Below are 22,498 nucleotides of genomic sequence, written 5' to 3' on the forward strand. Positions count from 1 at the left end.
GTTGAAAGGTCGTGTGTCTCGAAAATGAAGTTCACATTGCTTCCGAATTGAATCCTCCACCCGGAAGGTAGAGTCAGCAGACGATTATCATCCAGTACGGAGTTCAATGCTTCGATCCACACGGGATCTATGTCTCCGTCGCAAATAATCCACGAAGTGACAGTTCGAGGCTCAGCATTCACGGCAACGGCTGTGGACGTGAGTACTCCATCTGTCCACTGCCGAGTGTCCGGATCCAGCTTACCCAACAGTTTAACTCGATTCATCGATTTTGGCGAAATTATATGAGCTCGTATTGTACTCCCTAGCAACAGTAGTGCTTCCTTCAATATGGATATGATTGTTGATTTCCCTGACCGAGGAGGTCCAATAACTACAACTCCCATTCGTTTCTTCAATTGTGCAGCCAACTCCAAACATTTTTCGACCTGTCGGTTGTTAGGCTGATATCCCAGAATTGAAAAAGCATCCAGGATCTTCAGTCTCAAATCTTCGTTTGCAATACCAACGACGTGGGTATTCGGAAACACATTAGATAACAGAACATCGAACCGTTTGCAATCGGACAGAGTCAATCGGGACATAGTGTTCGATCGAATCACGTTAACGGCTAGTCCGGCTTCCTCGTCATACGTCAATTCGCTGTTGGCGTTTTTCAGCGCGGAACCACAAGCCGATAGAATCGATTTCAATTCTCGTAACCCCCAATCATAGTGGCGTTGTTTGGAAAGCATCTTCTTGGATAGTTCGAAAAGTTCTACGATCTGACTGCCGAGTCGATCAGCATGTTTAAACCCTTCCACGAAGAGTGTAACCCGAGCGATTTGTTGTGGTCGTGGAGCTTGCATTGCAATTGGTCGAAAAAGGGCCTGTAGATTCAACGGTAACTGTTGACGACCTCCGTATTCTTCGCCCGCTGGATTCAGCGTTACAAACACGCAACAGTGATTGTTCAGCGGAACGGTTTCATTGTTCAGTTGAACCTCTTTCTGTTTGTCTTTCAATGCAACTTGTAGGGGTTGAATAAGCATAGAAATCGCAGAAAGGGTAGCTTCCTGGAGGCGGTTGAATTCATCAAAACAGCCCCAAGCTCCACAGCGAGCTAGCCCGGACAGGATGAGAGCCATGGCGGCGGTGTCGATGTTCTCGTCGCAATTGAACACCAGTACTAAGCGACCCAGCATTGCTCCTAGTGACTTGACGCATTCAGTTTTACCGGTTCCTGCGGGCCCAAATGGATTACCACCGAGACCTAGCTGCATTGCTTGCGTCAATATCAGGTAGCAGTTGTGGGCCAAGGATGTGTACACCAGCTTACTATAGTTCCCGAGGAATTCGTACGAATATTCAAACTCTGCGTAGACCATTTTGATGATCACTTTCCCGTTGCGATCTACGAAGAACTTGAGCTGCTGGAGCCAGTACCAGTCCTGCAGGTTTGTCACGTTGTGATTACTCAGATAGTCTACGGTGGTCGATTGGTAGACTAGATCAATCAGCAGGGCACGTAGCTTGATTTGTGTCAATTGATCGGTGCTTCCGTGTAGTAGGGTAGAAAATTGATCGATTTCCTTTTGAATCTGACGTTTTAGATCGGCCAGCTGCATACCGGATATGGCTTTCTCAGCTCGTCGAGTGAAGTTGATGGAATTGATCAGGCATATGACTTGCATCGGATACGCACCAATGGTCGCTTCGTCCATGGGAACCGCATCGAGACACTTTTTGATAAGAAATTGGAGTGTTGTTTTGATTTCTGTCACCAGGACGTTCAACCAGTCTTCAACTACAGGCGTTATTATTACGGGGTTTGTTAAACGGATTTCGTCGCCTTCCTCACTGCCGAACGCTACTATACGAGAGCTGGATTCGTCTATCACCAATCCGTAGATACCGGGAAACAGCTTACGAATGTGTTTTTGGATAACAGCTGTCTTTGAGGATTGGCCTAAAATCTCAAGCAGATCGTCGTCAGATAGGAAATAGAACCTGGAAAAGGCATTCCGCTTGGTTGTGATGAATGAACTCAGAGCGTTCTGACAACGGGATATTTGATTCTGGAGCGTTTCAATAATCGACAGCACGTTGTTTATTTTATGCACCGCGACTACTTTCGGGTCTTCGGTGATCTCTTTCATAATGTATCGGAAGTTCTTATCGATGCTTTTGAAGACGGCTTCTTCTCGTTTTAAGGTTCCAACGCCGAAAATGGGTTCCAAATAAATCCATTTCTTCTGAATCTGATTCAAATGGGTTATGATATAGTCCAGATTGTTGAGCTTCTCTTCCCACACATCGGCTTGATCGGAAAAGGACTCAATCGAGGTTGAATTCTTCGCGGACTGCAGCAAAAACTGGTTATCTCCGATCTTGTTCAGCGTTTCCGTAAAATCTTTGATCAACGAAATGATAACTCCTTTGGAGTCTGTATGATCGATAAGTTTCAGCATTGCTGTAGCGGCCCATTGTTCCAACTCTACTATAGCTTGCCGTATTACATGCTCCGAAGCTGCCTGTCGCACGATGGATTGAATTTCAGCTGCCTGCTGTTGAAGGTTATCGGACACTAGTAAGACATCGCCCAGACAAAGATCGTGTTGGGATTTGGAATCTATTTTTAGCAGCTGACATATTTTAGCCCAATGTTTCTCGATCAGAGCATCCGATTGGAGAGCGTTGAGTAGCGATTGGACGGATTTGTACCGTTCGACGTGAGATGCAATACGGGAACTCGCTACGCTAGCTGGTGGACTTGGGGGTTTCTCCCATCTAGATAGAAACTCCGTAAAGATGTGCGGTCGACGACGATAGATTGTCCATTCTTCGTTCGCGACCGTATCGTAGTCTGTTAGAAAGTTGTTGAAGATCTCCCAGTTTTTGCCATGTTCCGCGATGTCCGTTTCTAGTTTGCCAAATATTGCGTCGAATTCTTCCGGAACTTTTATATTGAATTTTTCAGTTTGTTTTCTAATGGAAGAGGTTTGAAGCTAGAATCAGAGTAGGGTTATGCGATATCAATTTACTTACCGGAGTGTCTCGCGTTTATTAACGATGCTTTTCCACTGGCTTTGGCGTTCACGGAATAAAGTCATATCAGCGTGGTCGTTAGTCTAAAATTATAAAATAGTTAGTTCTACGAAAAGTAGCAGCCTACCAGTATCTTACCTCCAGATCCCGTATAGTAGACTCCCAACGGATAGAAAATTTGTCCGCTTCTTCGTTCAACTCGGTGATCTGCCTCAAAATATTCTCCTTGATGATATCCAGTCTACCCTGCAGCAGCGATTGGTGGTTTTCTATCAAAGGCTGCAGCTGATTCCACTGGGTCAGAATACCGCCGAGTGCTGAAACTCGCTCCTTACACCACCCAGCCAAACAGCTGTCCTTTCCCTGCAGCGACTTGATCAACTCGGTCATCCTTGGCAAATCGCTAACAATTTTCTCATACTTCGCACTAGACTCCGATATGCCCCACTCGTCTTGCGGGATGTTTTGGAGCACCTGGAACGAATACGCTAGATACTCTTGCAAAGTGGAAATGTTGTCCAAGATCGACGTTCGTAAACTGTTAGCAAGACTTTCCCAATACCGTCTGCTGACGCCGTCTATATCGGAGCAGAGTGGTGCGTAGTTGACGATCAGACAATCAATCTCTTTTTCCGACTGTTGAATTCGAGCTATTTGTTGACTAAACTTCTTGCAGGCTCGGAAATTGTTGTCCCAGTGCTGCCACGTAGTACAGTGAACGGTGCATAGCTGTTCCATATCCGACATTCCAAGCGATACCCAAGGTAGCCAACTGTCTCGGAATTCCGATAACTCACGGAATACGACGTCTGCTTTTTCATACACTACTGAGAAGTATTGAGCGTTTCGTTCAATCATTGCTTTGAAAATGTTCGAACTCTGTTCGGAAAGGCCTTTGAAACCAAGGGGTTTCTCGATAAATCGACGTAGCTGGGAGTAGTACTTGGACTTGATTTCTTCCATAGTAGGACGAAATTGGATTTTCTGCTGACGAAACACCAAGTCTACGTGAATATCCGGTAACTTTTGGTGAACGTTGAGTAGACCGGAAACGTATTGATACTCTAAAACTTTGTACAATTGATGATCCCAGTGAAGTTTGAATGGATTCAGGTTAGTGTAGGCTTGCTTCTCCAAGTTGAATATAATCTCGCGAAGAACACGCATTTCGTCCTTCCAGACGTTACTCTGCCGAATAAGATCGACATTCATCAATTTAAGCACTGATTTCTTGGCTTGTTCGTGATAGCCTGTCAACTGATTGTTGTCCTTGGATAATCGTTTGACTGCTTGCTGGAGACTGTCGATGTATCGTTCTACAGAGTGTTCATCGTTCCACGACACAGATTCGCTTTTCACGAGCTTCGAGAACTCCATGGCATTGTTCAGCATGATCGGTCGTTGGCATGGAATCATCCTGTCACCAATGGTGTTGTGGAATGTAGCGATCTGCTGTAGTCTCCGTGCATAGGAGATAAATCTCATCGAGTGGGTTATGCTTTTCTGAATTTCCGGACTGAGCTTCAGTCCTAGATTCTGTAGATGGCGAGCTTCGTCACAGAAAGTTACAATCTTGGAACCGAAGGTGACCTTCATGAGTTGGCGTTCGGTTTTGTCGAAAATGACTACCGGTTGGTTCTCGCGAAGGCTAAAAATGATATTATGAGATTGGCGAGGAGGTGACTCCAAGCAACTAAAAGATTCGGATTGCAAGGGAAAGGCACTTCAAGTTTTCAACTTCATTCATTTTAACTTCCGTATGGATTGCGAATTCGTAGCAATTTGACAGATAAAGAAAGTTCTACCCGAAAGCTTTGGCAACCTCTAGCGGCCTAGAAAAGAAGTCGAAGATGTAGACCACGCTTTACCAAATCCCCTTTATTTTATTAAAATGTAAAAGTTGGTTAAAAGCTCTAATCATAAAACTGGCATAGAGGTATTTCCACAAAAAAATGTCTAATTGAACCCAAGTGTGAAAATAGGCGATAGTCAAATAATTTTAAACTTTAATAATTTGTATAAAGTTACATTCACAAATAAAAGTTGGCTAGAACAACTTCTCAGTTTGATCGATTTTTAAACAGTATAATACTTTCATCGTTGTACCCAAGTCTGAATCTTTCACCTAAAGTTCAAGGTCGATTTTCATATTGTAACAGTTTTAAAAGAAATTTTACGAAGTAACTTCATCCTTCCACACCTTTTAAAAAAGTCCATTTGTAATATTCAACGATTTCTACATTACCCGCCTTTGAATAATTGTTAGTGGTCCTGAAAACTCGTAGAATGAGCAACCCCTCGATATCCGAATCTACTGTTACACTAACATAACAACAGCGAATCACAGTAACTCTGAGTTGCTACTGCGCGGTTGTTGGATAAACATCAACCCTACTTTGTCACGGATACGAATCCTATACACAGTGGACGATCAGGATTATTCCGCCCACGCTTAGGATTTCCATCGTAATATTTTATCGTGTTTCCACATTTTTTAATTTTTTCAGCTTGAATTTCTTATATTAATCGAATGCGAATGAGCGGCGGTCGTATTGCTTCTAAAATACACAATGGATGACGGGGGAGGAGCTATCAAAGACGACAGGTTTGGAAATGAGTAGTGTCAGATTACGGATGAGTCAGATATAAACAATACTTTCCCCGACCCGACTCCCTCTACTCACAACCTAATCTCTTGCAGGCCGCCCACATCGAAGTCTACAAGGATGGTTCAGATTAAGATATAAAAAGTCCAGTCAGATAAACTGCACGTTGTCATAACTGATTTGATATCGCTAGCAGTGAATTCTTTACGATGGAGAGTTGCGTATACATTCCTTCTCACGATGTATAGATCGACGGTGTAGTTAGCAATGCGGGTTCGACTGTCTGCAGGGTGAGGAAAGAATTATCCGTCATTTTTTCTCAGTGTAGTGGTCAAATTTGACAGATGCCTCAAGAAGCATATCTATGGCAATTGATACTTTGATGTGTCATTGACAAGTATACGTTTAATATCACAATGAAGCCACTTTCACCGCGAAGAATATAACTTTATAATCAAGGAAATAGACTGGTACGTAACGAGAAAATATTGAAAATATAAACTCAAACTGTTAACGATGCTAGAAAACAGTATAAACATTTGGAAGACCTTTAGGAATTGGGAGAAAAAGAACTGTCAGACGGCCTCTCGCAATCAAATAAATTTCGTCGAAGGGTAACTCGAGATCCTAGACAGTTGCATTCCTACAAATTTTCGAAAAATATTCGTATCAAAATCTACTGACATGGTTCGACTGATCCTAGGGTGACATAACTTCGACCCATAAGTAAACCGTCCGACACCATAATTGTTACGCGGAAGCTGACAAGACGGTAATAGGCCATGATTCAAAGTCAAAAAGTCCACTCAAATAAATTGAGCTATGTCGTGACTGGTATGAAGCAATGCAGTATACATTCCTCTTCGTGATGTGCAGATCGACGATGTGGTCAGCGATGCGATGTTTGATTGACTATGTTCTGATGAGGGACGGGATTAGCCTACTCATGAACCTTTGCTTTCAATTAGTAAAGATTTGGAGTGACATTTATAGCATATAATGCCCATCGAATGTGGAAAATCTCATTAATCAGACTTGTTTTGCGTGATATTCGTCGGAAATACTATACTGAGTTATGTTGGAGTACAAGGACCTCGCCTGTTTGTATAGCTGGTCTTGAATTATTCCAATTGTAAGCAACCTACTGTAGCAACAAACTGAGGAGAAAATCACGCGGGAAATGTCGGGAGAAAAACCGCCGAGAAGTGTGTTTGCTATAGGGACAATGGTCATGCGCGGATCAAAAAGTGCTAAATTTTTCTATCGAATCAATCTCTCGACTAGGCATTGAAGATTTCGCCCTTCAAGTCAAAATCAAAGGCAAAGACATGTGCATTGTTTCTATTTACATTCCTCATAAGGCTTCAATGGGGTACCGACGACTTTTCTGCTCGATTTAACTCCTTTCCTAAACTCGATTCTTTCTTGAAGACTTCAATAATCGAACTTCAATAATTCAAGATCTTTGAAACAACCTTAATTTAGCAATTTTGACCACCGTGGAAATGACATGGATTCCAAGGCTACCGGTGCAAGCAAGTGAACTGGACTTATCCATATGCTAGGTGATAGTGACTGACTAATTACCGATCGTGATTGAAATCAACACTAGTCCAGGATCATCGGAACCAATCAATGTCTCGTATGATCTCACCATGAATAGTGACTGGAAGAGCTACCTGGCCGCTTCTGAAGCAATCCTCTAGGTTGAAAAACTGTCTCCGGTGGAATAATACAAATTCCTTGCTGACTAGATCCTTGACGCAACGCGACTCGTATGAGAAATACGTTGCGTACGTTTGTATAAAATAGAAAAGTCCAATCAAAGCGAAAAAATGAGTTTATTGGCACCTGATCGTCGACGGTCTAACGGACAGAAACGTCGATGCTCACTTTCTAGAACTCGGCTCGATGTATGCGTAACCGAACTAGACATTATCGTGAATCAACGAGAGGATGGGACGGTGTAAATACCGTTGGACAGAATCATCTGCAAACATAAGGCTAACCTACAAAAAATTGGCGACTCCTACGGGCAGAGCAGAAGAGTTTGGCGAGCAAGTAAACAAGCCAGGAATCCGGTCCGGAGGCTAACCAAGCGATACGTACAAAATATCAACGCAGTTGTGGTACTAATCTGCAGGCTTGCTGGGTTATTAATAGTGAATCTATCAGTCACAACGAGAAACAGTTTCTTTCAGTATTATAAAAGAGAAACATTCTGGATGAGGATGTAGTGAACGGAACTAAGGACAAATCGACTGAATGTGGTGGAGATTGTGCTGAATATTGAATTGATGAAAAGCAAGCGTCAAAATAGCCGGAGACTCATCCAACTCGTGTGTGTTTGATTGAATGGATTGAAGTAGGGCGATGCGTTCTCTAATCTATTGTTCAGCAAAGAGCTCGAAGGTGCGATGCAAATATCTGATGTGCAAAGGAATGAACCATAATCACAAGATATCACATGTTTTTTGGCTTTGCGGATGAAATAGACTTGATAGTAGAGCAGCAGAAGATGCATTTATGCCGTTTTAAAGGCCTATTTACACCATCGTTGAAAACGAACGTGAACTCGATGCGCGCCAAATTGTTTTTGTTCTCACTTATTGGTGCATAGAAATTGATGAAACTGGATCTAAACGATGGTACATGAATATACTTAGCGAATCCATGCACAATTATTCGATATAATTGAATCAATGCAACAATATTCATATTCCCCGATCATTTTAAATATTCCACGGTGAAATATGTTCGCAGTGGATAATTCACTTGTTCACCGGGAGTGTAAACGCGACGATGGGCGGAATTGCTACGGAGTGGTAAATATAAATGTCATCGCTGTTCACGGTTATTGTTCGCCCTTGAATACCAAATTGAATTCTGACAAAACTGTAAAGCAGACTCTCCGTGAAAATGAATATGAACAAGTGTTGAATACCTTCCATTGTTCACGGTGGACGTAGTGAACAGTTTCATCAGCGAATTGAATACTTTACGGTGGCGTCACAAATGAACTAAGTGTTCATTTTTGACAGTTCGCCTGTACTGTTTACATGGACTTCTTGACGATTTGCTTCGAGCGAATCTAGTCATCCACAATTTTTTTTAAATCCATGTAAACAGTACATTCGAACTGTCAAGAAAAGTGAGGTTAACTGTTTCAGTAAAGAACCTAAAGGCGATTTCACGCTCAACTGACAGTTTACAGTTTGTCAGAAGGCAATCTGGTATTCGAAGGCAAACGTTCACCGTGAACAGCGATGGCATTTATATTCACCACTCCGCATCAATTCCGTCCATCTCGTGTTCACACTCATGGTGAACAAGTGGAATATCCACTGCGAACATATTTCAGCGTGGAATACCAGATTGCATTCTGACAAACTGTAAACTGCCAGTTGAGCGTGAAATCGCTGTTCACTGATGAAACTGTTCACGACGTTGTCCACCGTGAACAATGGAAGGTATTCATCACTTGTTCCCTTTCATTTTCACGTAGAGTCTAAATAGTGCTTAACAGTTTCATCAGCGAACAACGATTTCACACTCAACTGGCAGTTTACAGTTTGTCAGAATGCAATCTGGTATTCAAATGTGAACGTTCACCGCGAACAGTGATGACATTTATATTCACCACTCCGCATCAATTCCGTCCATCGTCGCGTTTACACTCCCGGTGAACAAATCTCGCGTGTTTTTTTTTGTAAACGGCCAATAAGCATACTGTCAAAATTCACTTTGAGAAAAAATTCCAGACAAATCGTAACTCGTCGAGACTGGATGTTAACGTTTTATGAAAGGGAAAAGTTTTCTCTTTCGTTTACTGCTGTGATTTATAATCGGCGAGTATTCGTTTTTTTATAATTCCCTCTCAAAGTGGATTTTGACAGCATGCTTATAGGCCCTTTTCAAAAAAACACGTGAAATGTAATATTCATTGCGACCATATTTCACCGTGGAATATTTAAAATGATTGGGAAATATGAATATAGTTGCATTGATTCAATTATATCGAATAATTGTGCATGGATTCACTAAGTATATTCATGTACTATCGTTTAGTTCCATTTCCATCAATTTCCATCAATTTCCATGCATTAATAAAAGTGAGATATTGGAGAAAACAATTTAGTGCGCATCGAGTTAACGTTCGTTTTCACCGAAGGTGTAAATAGGCCTTTACAAGACAAAGTACAAGGTATGTGATAGTGAGCGAAGCAGCCCGCACGGCGTTGGTTGCAAGGTGGATATCGATGGGGTACGGTAAGCGTTTGTCGTCAATTTCATATTTCTTGAAACACTAGTGACATGTGACAACGATGTTAGCCGCTAAGTAAAAAGGCGTGTGGCGACTGTGAATAAAACTATCTACGGCTTGCGTAGACAGATAAAGTCCTATATCCTATGGACGTGCACAAAACAAGCGTATATAAATCGGTGATACTCCCTGTTGCTTCGTACTGCAATGAAGCGCTGAAGGAAGCAGTCTATCGAGTGCTTAGTTTGTTTGAGAGACGATTCCTGCCTTGGATATGCAATAGAAAATAGCGCAGGCGCATGAGCTGTACCAGATATAGAAATATACTGACATCGAAAGGTTACAGTAAACTGGAGGTGTAGAGTGTGTGGTGGAAGAGAAACAAGATACAGTTATGGCGAAGAGTGCACATCAGGAAGACTGGCAACTCTGTCCAGAATCTGGAGACAGTAATGGCAACGCCACTTGCGGGAAAAGTTGGTACTTCCCATAGTGATGCACACACATATACAGATTTACATTAAGCTTCCTACCTTCATACAATAGAGGTGCTGTAACCTCTGTCGCTTCTCGTTTGTATGGGGGAAGGAAAGATATATTAGTCTTCTTAATGTGTAGTCTTCGGTTGTGGGCAGAAGAGTACATCTGGAAGAGGTTACCAACTTCGAGGTAGACCCCGCACTCGTTGGTTGTGTGTATTCGTGGCAAATGCGTTCAAGACACTGGAGAGTGGGAGCCAAAGCAGCAGGCATGCACAAGAACGGTGCTACTCCGTGTCCTATTCCTGTGCACTGGCTCATAATGTGTCAGAGCTAGATTCATTGAGCTAGTATTTGTGCTGGTTTTTAATGAGCTAGAGTTAGCAAGTAGCACGAGCACGGTGATAGCTAGCACGCTGCACGGAGCCATAGCTCAGCTATAGCAAAGTAGAAGAAAAAAACAACGCGTTAGTGTGAGTAATGATGCCTGCGTCGTTTTATCAGCAACCTGTCGCACATTTGCCAACTCATGTTTCTTGCTTTGTCCTATTCTTTCGTTCCATAGGTTACACTACTGCACCGTTCTAGCTCATGGGACAAGCTTACCGTGCCAGCTCATTGAGTTAACTCGTGATAGCTTACTGAGCTAGCCCAAAGAGCTTGCTCGTGCCAGCTTACCGAGCTAGCTCATGGTTCTTCGAATGCTACAGCTCGAGCACGAAGCTTACCTAGCACGAGCGGTGTCAGTGCTTATTGCTTTTGGTTCGTTCAAAGCGGCCGCTCAGCTCGTGTTAGGCTCTCGTGATGTGCTTCATGCATCCCTGCAAAGCAGATACCTGCATTTGAGTAAGTCGGATGGCTTGACCATGATGATAACTCCAAAGGATTCGGCATGTTGAGCAACTTCGTACTACCACTGTACTGAAGAGGAGTTGGACTAGAGAAGTGGGATGATTTGGGAGTTTGTAATGCACGTCTAGTTCTTCGGATCGTTGTCAGCAGTGCTTGTCTTATCCAGTGGTTTGAATGCCACAGGAAGGTACTCAGCAGAAACGGCTTGGTTTTATATTTTGTTTAAGATAAGGTTGTTGAAATTTTCGGAGAACGTGCAGTGGCTAAGGAATATATGATGCTGTAATAAGGTGGATGCGGGAGGGACTCGGACAATTTTTTGTCGAACAAACCGGTGAGCCAAAGGTCCTAAGCAGCCATTGTTAATAGTTAATCAAGGCATGTATAAGGTAACAAGCTGAGATACCTAATAAATTTATATGTTAAACCCAAGCAAATGAAATTATGATACACTAAAATACGCGTCAATTCTTTCACACCGAATGGCCTCGAAATGTACCGCTAGGTCTCTGTCGTTCTGAAATAGGTCATTGGAAAATCGACAGAGCTAACACCTACTAAATCCAGAGATGGGGTTATTTGCATAGGTGATTGGATTATACGCAGAAAACTTTTTATCATAATACCACTGCCGGTCAGTGGGATTTAGAAGGTCTTGTGGAGAAAGGAGACGTGCCTAGAAAGGATGCTGTTAGTCGCCAAACAGGAGAGAAAGAATTGCAGCTCGGGTCGCGATATACTAGCTCAATAAATTGTTGTTGATATCAATGCACTTTAACCCATTTGTTCGGTACGGGAGGAAGACCTTCTCGAGGCCTGGAAATTTGCGTGTCTACTTCATCTCATCAGAACTATCTTGGTGTCAGGACCAAACTAGCGCCGGTTTGACACTTGATCCAACAACGGGGACACAGTGTGGTGTTCCGCAAGAATATCGGCTGGAATTTGATTCGGAATTGCGATTCAAGCTATTCACAGTTCCCATGTGAACATTAAATATCGTTTAAGGACTTAAATATGAAATGCTGTTAATACTGAACTTCACTGATGCTGCTTGACCCCTTTATCCGAACTTTCAGTTGTTCGAGAGATTTGCCGTTCTAAATTGGGAACTCACCTTAACTCCCCATCGCGAATCGCACTCATCGAGTTGTCGGTCCAGCTTTCAAAGTTAGCCCGAATCATAGCCTGGATTTCCTCCCGGAAAGTGATGATTTTCTGCACCGCTTGCTCAAATCCTTCACGATCGTTGAGAATCTTCACCACGACCGCTTCCAGCTGGGTAATCTGCTCCTCCACCACTCGGTACCAGCGAGTTTCGGAAACAATTGGCGTAACGTCGTCCTCGGTGTAATTCGTAGCCGCAAGCATTTCCCGCAGTTCGCGAATAATTATTGGGATACTTTGATATAGTTGCTCGCGTTCCACGGTCAGTGCTTTCAGAACATACGGACGATTGAAGATGTCTTTGAAGCGACTGAACACGTGAATCGCTTGCCGTGGATTTCCGACACTTCCGTGAATGTGTTGCTTCAGGATAGAAACCACGTTTTCGTCTACCTTGGCAAGATTGGACTCCATGCGGGACTTGGCCATCTCCCATCGTTTATTGCCCAGCGGAGTGAGATCGAAGATGTTTATATCTATTGGAAGGAAAGGATCGTGTAACTAATGATCGAATACGGAGTTATCGACATGTTGTTGTTACCTTTGAAGGGATCTGCTACATCGGTGTTGCGAAGAAATTGTTCATCATTATCGAAGAACAATGCATAGAGTAAATCCTTGGAATTCTTGATTTCTAAAATCTGTTTGAGATATTTATTTTGTAGTAATTAGTGGTGTAACCTGAAGGGAAGTCACCTCTGAGAATCGGCTACGAAGTTTGTCCAATTGTTTGGAGCTGTACGGTTTTCCGATCCACGCGTGTTGTTCATAGTTTGGCCAGAAGAGTCGCGTCAAACTGTCGAACGTTTGATACCAGGATTCTAGTGTTTCTTTGACATGGTTGATAGCCTCATCTAGATAGATTGATCCAACGTCCCATATATCCAACTCGATTAGTTTTTCGGTGCACGTGTTGACAACGTGAGTTGCTGTAAATGTTGAGTGGTAAGTTAGTCTATACCTAAGGTTCTCCGGGAATTATTCACTTACAAATGATATCGAAAATACTACACATGCGGTTCTGTGGGTAGTGATGTGGCAGTCGCCATATTTCGTCCAGATGGGTCTGACAGACGTCGATAAACTCGTCCAGTTGGCTAAGATTAGCATTGGAGCCTTCCCTGAAAAGTATAATTTTAGCAACTGAAAGTAAAAGTGGGAAGAACACAACATGCTTCGTAAAACTCACTTTAAATATATTTGAATGTAATAATCGGATATTAAAAAAGAGTAAAAGTCGGACGGGGACTGTCCTCTGTTATGGTCGGCTATTAAAAACCTTTAGTATAAAAACCGATGAAAAATAAACCCGTTTCTGACAAAATAGTTTTTTTCATCCCACAGGTTAATTTTTGCCGACTTGTTCTTTTGAGCCCTATACAGCTTATATCCGATTTTTGCATTCTTACAAATTTAAAGCCGATTTTATGAAGCATGTTTTGTCTCTGCGGCTTTTTTACGGTCACTCATTCTCACTGTTGGATCAACAGTTAGGAGTCCGAGCGGACACGAGAAGCTAGCTTGAAATTGACACTAGGATGTGGGAAAACACTTTATAGCAATTGAAAGCGAGTATGTCAGAGCCAGATATAAGCGGATTGCATGCTTTTACGATAACAGCCTCGCTTCAAATTGTTGTAAGTTGATTTCTCGCAACAACCGCTTTCTGTTTAGATTAGCTGCTGTCGCTCACGGACTTCTAATGTTTGAGCGAACTTACGTCAACTGAGCATTAATTTTTTCCAGTATAGCCGCGAAAGATTTTGCCGCTTCCCGATCAGCCTTCGTCGGTAAGGTTCTCGTTTTCTGTACCCAAAAATTGATCTCATCCTGAAATGACAGTATACCGGATTCGGTCAATCCGAGCGATAGACCTAGGTTCGAGTGTAGATTTTGAAGAATAGCCTTCACTTCGGTTGAATATTCGCATTTCTTCAGAATGTAGGGAGAAAAAACACGCTGCAACGAGTTATATATTGACTTAGCCAGGCCACCTTCCAGTGTAAGCATTCCAATTTTTGGTGAAGTGTTTAGGCTGTTGTAGTCCAGGTTGGGAATCTTATAGAACAGCAAACAGTACTGTTCCTCAACAGGAACCGCATTTTGAAAAAGTATTTCACCGTCCAGTGAAACTGCAGCCAATATAGTGACATCTTCGTTTTCCAGAAACTCACGAATTATCTCGTCGTTCTCCACGGTAGTGGCGTTGAAGAATTCAACTAACGGCACGGAGACTGATTAGTACGAGACTAGCACTTTCTGGTGATGTATTGTTATCTTACCTGCAGTATCGTAGATAAATTTGTACCGATTAGCCATTTTTTCACTATTTATTTGTTATTTTAAACATGTTAGACTTCATTGAGAAATCTAGTTGGCTGTGGAAAATTTTTGTGTTGTACCTATTTGGTTTCCATGGTGACAGCGGTTCCGGGTAACCTAGGTGCACTCCACGTGACCGGTTGCTATGTTTGTTGTATTTGTTTGTCAACAAAATCAAGCAACAAGTTTTCAAACATAGTGACCTGTTGCACTGGCTAACCGGAAACGGCACTCGTGTGCTATGTGTTCGAAGATGAAGAGTTGCTGCCATGCGCAGTAAAATGGGTGGTTTAAAAATTTATATTATCCTTTATTTAGTAATATGCATCAAGCGAATAACAACATGGTTTAACAGTTAACTTAAATTAGTAATTGTTTTCAGGCAAATAGTATTGCACTCATTACTAAGAACGCAAGCACCGGCGAGACGACTAGAACTGATGCCGAACCTGTATAAGAAAATAACAACAAAACAATAAAATCAGCTATGTTCGTCATCCGTGAGAGTAAATGTCGACTTACTGTAGCTAACGCAAACGCCGTCCTTCTCGTAGCTTCCTGAAGAGCAGACGCACTCTCCCAAGAAGCACTCCATGTTCTGCTCGTGAGGACCTCTGTGAAATTGGTAGCAATCCTTGCTGTCGTTGCAGCTCGATCCATGCGCTAAAAACAAAATATTAAAGTTTCCAAATACTCAAATAGCAGACTACGAAACATACTGATCTTTCGAGTACAAACATTCATCACTTTGTGCTCCGCTGTGGCATTGTTGTAGGATTGTACTGTGAATGGGAAATACTGCTCATTGCACACACATTTGGCATCTTTACAAAGGGAACCGACGCCAAGTTGAGCGATGCATTGGTTCGAATCGATGCAGGGCTGCTCGTACTGAGCTACTATCAGGCAACTCGTGTTTTCTGCGTTTGCCACAAATCCCTTGTCACATATACATTGATTATCGTGACAAACGGAATCGACGACACTGCTGGAACAGTCCGTGTCCTGCTCACAGGATGCGTTCCCAGTGGCTGTTTGGCGAAATAACGTACATAAAAACTCGTATTTAGTATATTTCATTTGTAGTTGACGAACTTACCAATAATGGAATGACACGTGTCCATGTAGATCACGAAGTGGTTCGAACAGGTACAGTTATGCTGGATCTCGTCGCAACGTGAGAAATGATCATGTTGAATACACTGCTCGTCGATTTCACATGGTTCTCCCAACGGGACAGATTCTTTCGACATACAAAAATATCGTTACAATTGAGACATAACCTCAAAATTAGTTCCACTTACTGCTGATACACTTTTTCCCGGCTCTATTCGGCTGAAACCCTTCCTTACAAACGCAGAGCTGAGTCTTTTCGTGGCAAAATGAATTATCCGCAATACACGGACAAATTCCGCCTATTTGATTGGAGGCTTTTGAGACCTGATCGAAGTATAACCATTTGAAGTGTACCATATTGCATCGATTTTAGAAACGATCTTACCATTGGTTTACACAAAGTCTTATTGCCGGTTTCCGGATCCACACATTGACACTGACCAGAGACGCACGAGGAGTTGGACACGGTGTTCCAGAATATTTCACAGTCTGTATCATTTTCGCAGGATAGATCGATTATGTCTAGGGGAATAATGATCGTTGAAGTTTTTTAGATAATACGTTCAGTTTTGTGTTAACCACCATGACTTACCATTGGCACTAATAACTGGTAGGAACAACCCGAGGGCCAAAATTAATATAACAGATTTATACATAGTTAATGAAGCAGGTTTCTAATTCCGCTTAGTTCAGATGTGGCCGGCAATGGAGGGCGTCAGAGATCTAAAAGGTTTGGTTTTAAAATGATCGTTCCGTTTCTACTAATACTACGGTATTGTCGCTTGTATTTGAACATAGGAGAATCTTCTCCGGTAATACTATCACAATGATCAGTGTTTTTTGATTGTACCGCTGAGTGCCTAGTGTTTCTCAGAACTCAGCGATTAATTGATATTTTATAGCGCAAACATACAGGGTGATTGAAACCAAAAAATATTTTAAGGGGGGTAAGGTTGCTTAGGTTATAAAAAATCGTTTTAAAAAAATTGTTTTGGCGATGCAGAGAGTGTTAGTTTGTTTAGTCATTGCCACAACAAACTTTTAAAATAAACTGTCTTTTTAATCTTAACCACACCCTCCCACTTAAGCTTCTTTAGGTGTTGGGGTCAATATGACCCAAAATGAACTTTCAAATTGCGATAACTTTTTAAATTTTGTACCTAGAAGTTTTGAATTTCTTGACTTTTTCTCTTTCATGGAGAGCAACGACTTTCAAAAGAGTTCAGAATTAGAATGACCTCGATTTCGAACTCAGTTTTAAGACACGATTTTAGCCGAATCTATATGAACTTGTAGCCAAATTATTTGTTGGAGTTTTAATTTTCAGTTTCTGATAAATATTACCGTTTCTGGTCTGGTTGTCCAGTGTGAGTCGGTGCTGAATGGGCAAATGAGAATGTACATGTTAGTTTTGTACATGATACGACTAGAGATGGGCGAGTATTGGATTTTTCGTATCTGGACCCGACCCGAAGTCGAGTATTATTTTTGTGAGCTTACCCGAACCCGACCCGTACCCGGATTTTATGGAAATACAAAACCCGAATTCAATCCGCACCCGAACTAAAAAAATTCAATAAATAAATTTAACCTATTTGATTCGTAAGAGTACGAGAGCCTGGGGTTGGTTGGTTGTATTTTCATATTTTAGTTCTTTGATTTAAGTAGATTGTGCTTTATCGAAAAATATAATCATTCGCGTAAGATTAAAACTCACCGTAAGTAACACAAATTCCATAAAATTAAGGTATACATGTAAACATTCCTCTTTAATTAAACTTATAAATATGCTTTATAGTAACGCCAAACATTTTTGTCAATAAAAATGCCATAAAAAATCTACAATTTTTGATGTTTGGTGGTTAATTTAGACTATTTTCCTTGAACAGATCGATAGAAGTAATACAAAACATATCTTCCCCATGCACTTGTTTTTATTTTTGAATGACAAAAAGATGAAGGAAGTTTACAACATTAATACTTCAAAAATGATGGAGAAACCTCACAAGAAGCGATAAATGTTTCCCTGTTTTATAGCACACCAAAATTTTTGCCAATGAAATTTTCTAGATGATGAACTTCCAGTTCAAAATCCGTCCCGTTCACTCGATACCTATAGGACGAATGTATGTCAAAATGGGAAAATTATGTTTGTTTTAATATTTTTCTGCGAGGATAAGTTATCCCTTCTTGATATTGGTGGAAAAAGGTCATCCAAGCATTTAAAAACATTTATACGGGTAAGTGCGAAATGTTTTGAAAAAACCCAACCCGACCCGTATCCGGAATAAATATTTTTGTAATGGACCTGACCCGACCCGTATCCGGTGATAACAAAACCCGAACCCGCCTCGATATCTAAGTGTACGGGTTCGGGTAAAAATACCCGTACCCGCCCATCTCTAGATACGACCGATTTTGGGTGTTCCGCATTACGATTTCGATGCCGATTCCCGCGGTACAATAGTATTTCTCATAATACTGAACAAGCAACACTGTGGTCAATCAATGAAACTGGTCCCAATTTTTTTTAATAATCTTGAAAGCTTATATAAAATCCCAACTAAAATGATATTGATACTCTGATCCAAATACAGACCCTCGTTTCTACGTAAAAATCATCGGTCCAGAAGGTCCAAAACATCCGTAAAATTGACTAATTTTTGAATCTAGTTCTAGAATTCGAAAAAGTGCTGATGAATTTTTTTCGAAACCATTTGTTCACGTCCAATTGGCATTATCCTATTAATCACACAATGACCATCCGGAAAATCCGGAACTTTCTCTGAACTAATTAATTCAAAAAGTTGGTCTTGGAACCAGTTGTTTTTTAGTGTTTCTTGAATTCTCATTTGAACAATTTGTACTTATGACCTACACATGTTTTTTTTTTGGCTACACTATGACCTTCCGGAAGATCTGGAACAGCCGTGGAACTGACCTATTCATGAACCTTTTCAAAGAGCTTTGAGATATTTTTGGAAAATACATTCGCATAAATTCGCACTTGTGATTGGGATAGGGACTTTATTGGTAACTTTTGACCTTCCAGAAGATCCGGAATTGGCTTTGAAAGTCTGTGGTTTTCTTGATAGTTATTTCAGAATTACTATTGCAAATCGTAGTTGTGACCGGAACCAAGATCCCTATTGGTTTCGCAGAAACTTTCTGGAAGATCCGCAAAAAAACTTCAGTGTTATTGGGCTAGATTTCATGAATTTAGTACCTATACGCGCGACCATTCATGAATTTAGTAGCTATACGGATGTTTCGGGTCTCCCGGATGTATTTCACGTAGAATCTGGGTCAATAGTTTAATCAAAGTATCACTATAATTTTTGAGGGGTCTGTATATAAGCTTTCAAGAATATGACATAATTGATTTGCCACAATGTCGTGTGTTCAATATTATAAGCAATGCTATTATATCGCCAGAATCGGAATCGGAATGCGGAACACCCAAGATCGGTCGTATCATATACAAAACTGACATATACATTCTCATTTTTGTTTCGTTTGTGTTTATTATTAGTAATCTGTCAATAAACCTGTGATTTATGATGACGGTTCTACACACATCTATGTCTGTCCTTGAAGCCTGAGCCCATACCTTCAGCTGGACCAATTAAGAAAATACGCTCACACCTAAAAGACAACATGTCACATGGCGACATGACCGGGAACCCTATCGATATAAAGGATTCCACACCGAAAATTTGATATCGGACTCACGGTTCGCGCGACTATTCAGGAATACACGCACATATCGTCGCTGTTGTGCTATCTTATGACAAGCGCCATTTAGTATATTTCGAGAAAAACGATTTTTAAAGTTTGAGATTGAAAATTTTCAAACTTATAAATAGTATAAACAATCCAAAGAAGACAATTGATGCTTCTATCTATTCTGTATTAATCTCTCAAATCTTTCGAAGATCGGTTTACTACGTTTCGAGTTTTTACTATGAATGTAAACAAAAGACGCATTCACACGTGTCATAGGCGTGTATTGATGACAAAATTTGTATGACGTGTCATAATCGTGCATGGAAAATTTTCCATAGAAAAAAATCACCAATTTTTAACTTTTATTCATATCTTTGGGTTCATTTGGTCTATAAACAATCGGTGAAATGCATTTTGAAGGAAATGAATCAGGGAATCTAGAAAAAATAATTGTTTTTGGTTTCAGTGTTGCCAAATATGCTATATTTCCAGTTTAAACCGTAAACTGCGTTTTTCTCACAACTCGTGTATTTTTCTTTTGAAAATTTTTATGCCATTGTGTTCCTCAGACGTTTTTACACATAAAAACTTCTAAAACTTCAATATAACTTGAGGAAATTTCCAGATACAGTGATTTGAAGCAAAAAACTGACTATTTCTCATCGTGTTTCTTGCTATATCTAAGTAACCAAGCACAATTTCAAAATTTTGAAAACGCCACTTTGTAGAGATTGCTCAGACAAGTAATGTGGCATATCTAACTCAGTTTACCCCAAAATGGCGTTTGTCATAAGATAGCACAGCGACGATATGTTACAAAATCACGTCAGCGTACAAACGTTAGAGCCCCTCGCGATTTTCCAAGCAACCTACGCCCAAATTAAGAAAAAATAACTCCCATATCCACTAGACAAAACGTTCCATGGCGACATGACCGGGGGTATGGGGTAACTCACGCCCTGTCAGAATGTGATCCGTACACCGAAACCTAAATGAATCACGGTCCGCGAATGTGTGAATGGCCGCAGGGTTTCAAAATCGAATATATAAAAGAATATATAGATTTGGCTTAAAGTGTGTCTTAAAACTGAGATCGAAATCGGGGTCAATATGATCCGCTAACACTTTATTCGTTACAAAAAGTTAACACCTAAAGGAGGTTAAATACAACATAGCGTTAAGAAATATAAAATTCTTATAAAAAACCTCCATCTATGTTGCTGTGAATTTCAGGTAGAAATGCTGCAATTAAATTAACAGCCTAAAGTACATAAGCCCCTTCCCATGTATGTATTCAACCAAAGAAAACCAACGCCAAAGTTAAATGGTTGATTTATGCAGAAAAAAATTACCAATTGTTCACTCAAATTATTTGGGAAGTTGTCGCAGATTGCAGTTATCATACTAATCGTCATCAAAACGATTCGACGTATCTTCATCGTTATCAAAACTCAACCGGATCGAGCAAGCCTCCTCAACTTATCAGCGTTTCGGCGTCATGTTAGAGTTTCCGCGAAATCTATTTTATCTAGTGGAACCTCCCGGAAATTACCTGATGAACTGATACTGCTGCATTTCTATCGCACGTATAGCAGGCCTCCTCAAGTGTGAATTGTTCGCGGCAACTAATATACGATTTTAGTGTTTTGATTCCGAAACCGGAGTAGGTGCGCGTTACTTATCGTGTCACTTCAATCTGACTCGGCTTTAAGCCTCGAGAAGTAAAAGAAATGTGACACCGTTCTTTCGTGATTCATAGACCCGATTATTTTGCTTATCTACCAGCATTCTGATATTTCAAAAACTGGTTCAAGGAAGATAAGCGGATAAAGCGGTAATACCGAAATCTAAATCGGTTATGTTTTATTTATCAATATTTTCTACTTTTTCTGAGCTGCTTAAGTGTTGAATAACACATTTTCGAAATTTCTTGATCACTGTATGAGATTTTTAACAGTTATTTAAACGTTGCTGTCTCAGTCAATTTTTATCAATTTCGTTTCCGAAACCATTGTTACTATCGTTACTTCAAAAACATAGCGTTTCTTATATCAGAAATGTAGGGGAAGATGGGGTAAAGCGTACCCCCTAATGAAATATGATCATAACTCAGCTATAGAACATCAATAGGAAGAATTTAATTAATGGTATCGTTTAGGCAACATTTTACTATGTAGTCACCATCATAACGCTTTGCAAAATATTCAAAAACGTGGAATTAATTCATTTCTTTTAAATCATTCAAAATTACCTTTTGCAAAATAAGCGGGGCAAAATGCACCACAACAACGGGGCATAATGCAACGCAACAACGGGGCATAATGCTCGGCGAACAAGCAAGTAGTTTTGTTTTCTGACGGGATTTCACAAAAGTGTGCCATTAAATAGTCTTAGGTTATGCAGTTAGTAGGTTTTCAGAACGATTTTTCTGTTTTCGATTAAAAAACAGCAAAATAAAAAAAGAGGCCATTTTGCCCCGATGGAGCAGAGATATAATTTTAGCAAAAAGTGAATTATTTAGCACATTTTTCATATGTAGTGTGACAGAACAATGAATAACGGTATACATAGAACTGGAATGCTCTGATATAATAGTAAAACATCATTTACAAGAGCAGAAAATCCTTGTTGGACGAACTACAATAACTACATGAGAAGAGCACGTTATTGTTTATTGTTTATTTCTCGAGCTGCTATTGATGTACGGTTATCAAACTTTGACAGTGTATGTTTACTATTACGAACTTCCGACTGGTGTTACCCTTTTTAGAAATTTTGGGCTGTATTCGAAATAAGAAAGGGGTGCATTTTGCCCCGGGGGTGCGTTTTCCCCCCTCTTTCCCCCATAGAGTTCTCTTAATGATTCATCACGTTCTGAAGCCTGGAGCCCTGCGTTTTATATACCAATCGACTCATCTACCTCGATTAATTGGAACATT

The 22,498-nt window shown here is 40.8% G+C and overlaps 2 protein-coding genes across 2 annotated transcripts in view; both read right to left on the reverse strand.

The window, feature by feature from the left end:
* The window catches only part of LOC131686996 (cytoplasmic dynein 2 heavy chain 1-like), a 17,267-nt gene extending 2,553 nt beyond the window's left edge, over positions 1–14,714 (reverse strand). The window contains exons 1-9 of the mRNA XM_058971033.1: positions 14,678–14,714; positions 14,116–14,614; positions 13,386–13,516; positions 13,092–13,324; positions 12,937–13,036; positions 12,346–12,871; positions 3,166–4,675; positions 3,028–3,110; positions 61–2,967 (exon numbers count right to left, since the gene is read on the reverse strand). Of these exons, the coding sequence (XP_058827016.1) occupies positions 61–2,967; positions 3,028–3,110; positions 3,166–4,675; positions 12,346–12,871; positions 12,937–13,036; positions 13,092–13,324; positions 13,386–13,516; positions 14,116–14,614; positions 14,678–14,714 (6,026 nt within the window). The remainder of the gene's footprint in view (positions 1–60; positions 2,968–3,027; positions 3,111–3,165; positions 4,676–12,345; positions 12,872–12,936; positions 13,037–13,091; positions 13,325–13,385; positions 13,517–14,115; positions 14,615–14,677) is intronic.
* Positions 14,715–15,006: 292 nt separating this feature from the next.
* Positions 15,007–16,607, reverse strand: LOC131691156 (prion-like-(Q/N-rich) domain-bearing protein 25). Its single transcript, XM_058977355.1, has 7 exons — positions 16,426–16,607; positions 16,219–16,355; positions 16,022–16,157; positions 15,817–15,960; positions 15,437–15,748; positions 15,240–15,380; positions 15,007–15,166 (listed from the first exon to the last, which is right to left on the reverse strand). The coding sequence occupies exons 1-7, from the start codon at positions 16,487–16,489 to the stop codon at positions 15,096–15,098; spliced, it is 1,005 nt and encodes a 334-aa protein (XP_058833338.1). The 5' UTR covers positions 16,490–16,607; the 3' UTR covers positions 15,007–15,095.
* Positions 16,608–22,498: the final 5,891 nt, after the last annotated feature.

Source organism: Topomyia yanbarensis, chromosome 3, assembly GCF_030247195.1.
Source record: "Topomyia yanbarensis strain Yona2022 chromosome 3, ASM3024719v1, whole genome shotgun sequence".
Lineage (NCBI taxonomy): Eukaryota > Metazoa > Arthropoda > Insecta > Diptera > Culicidae > Topomyia > Topomyia yanbarensis.

Coding starts and splice junctions, on each gene's coding strand:
- LOC131691156 (XM_058977355.1), bottom strand. CDS start 16,489: ATGTATAAATCTGTTATATTAATTTTGGCCCTCGGGTTGTTCCTACCA. Junction 15,749..15,816: donor CACGTGTCATTCCATTATTG/GTAAGTTCGTCA, acceptor TTCGCCAAACAG/CCACTGGGAACGCATCCTGT. Junction 15,381..15,436: donor TGTTTGTACTCGAAAGATCA/GTATGTTTCGTA, acceptor TTTTGTTTTTAG/CGCATGGATCGAGCTGCAAC.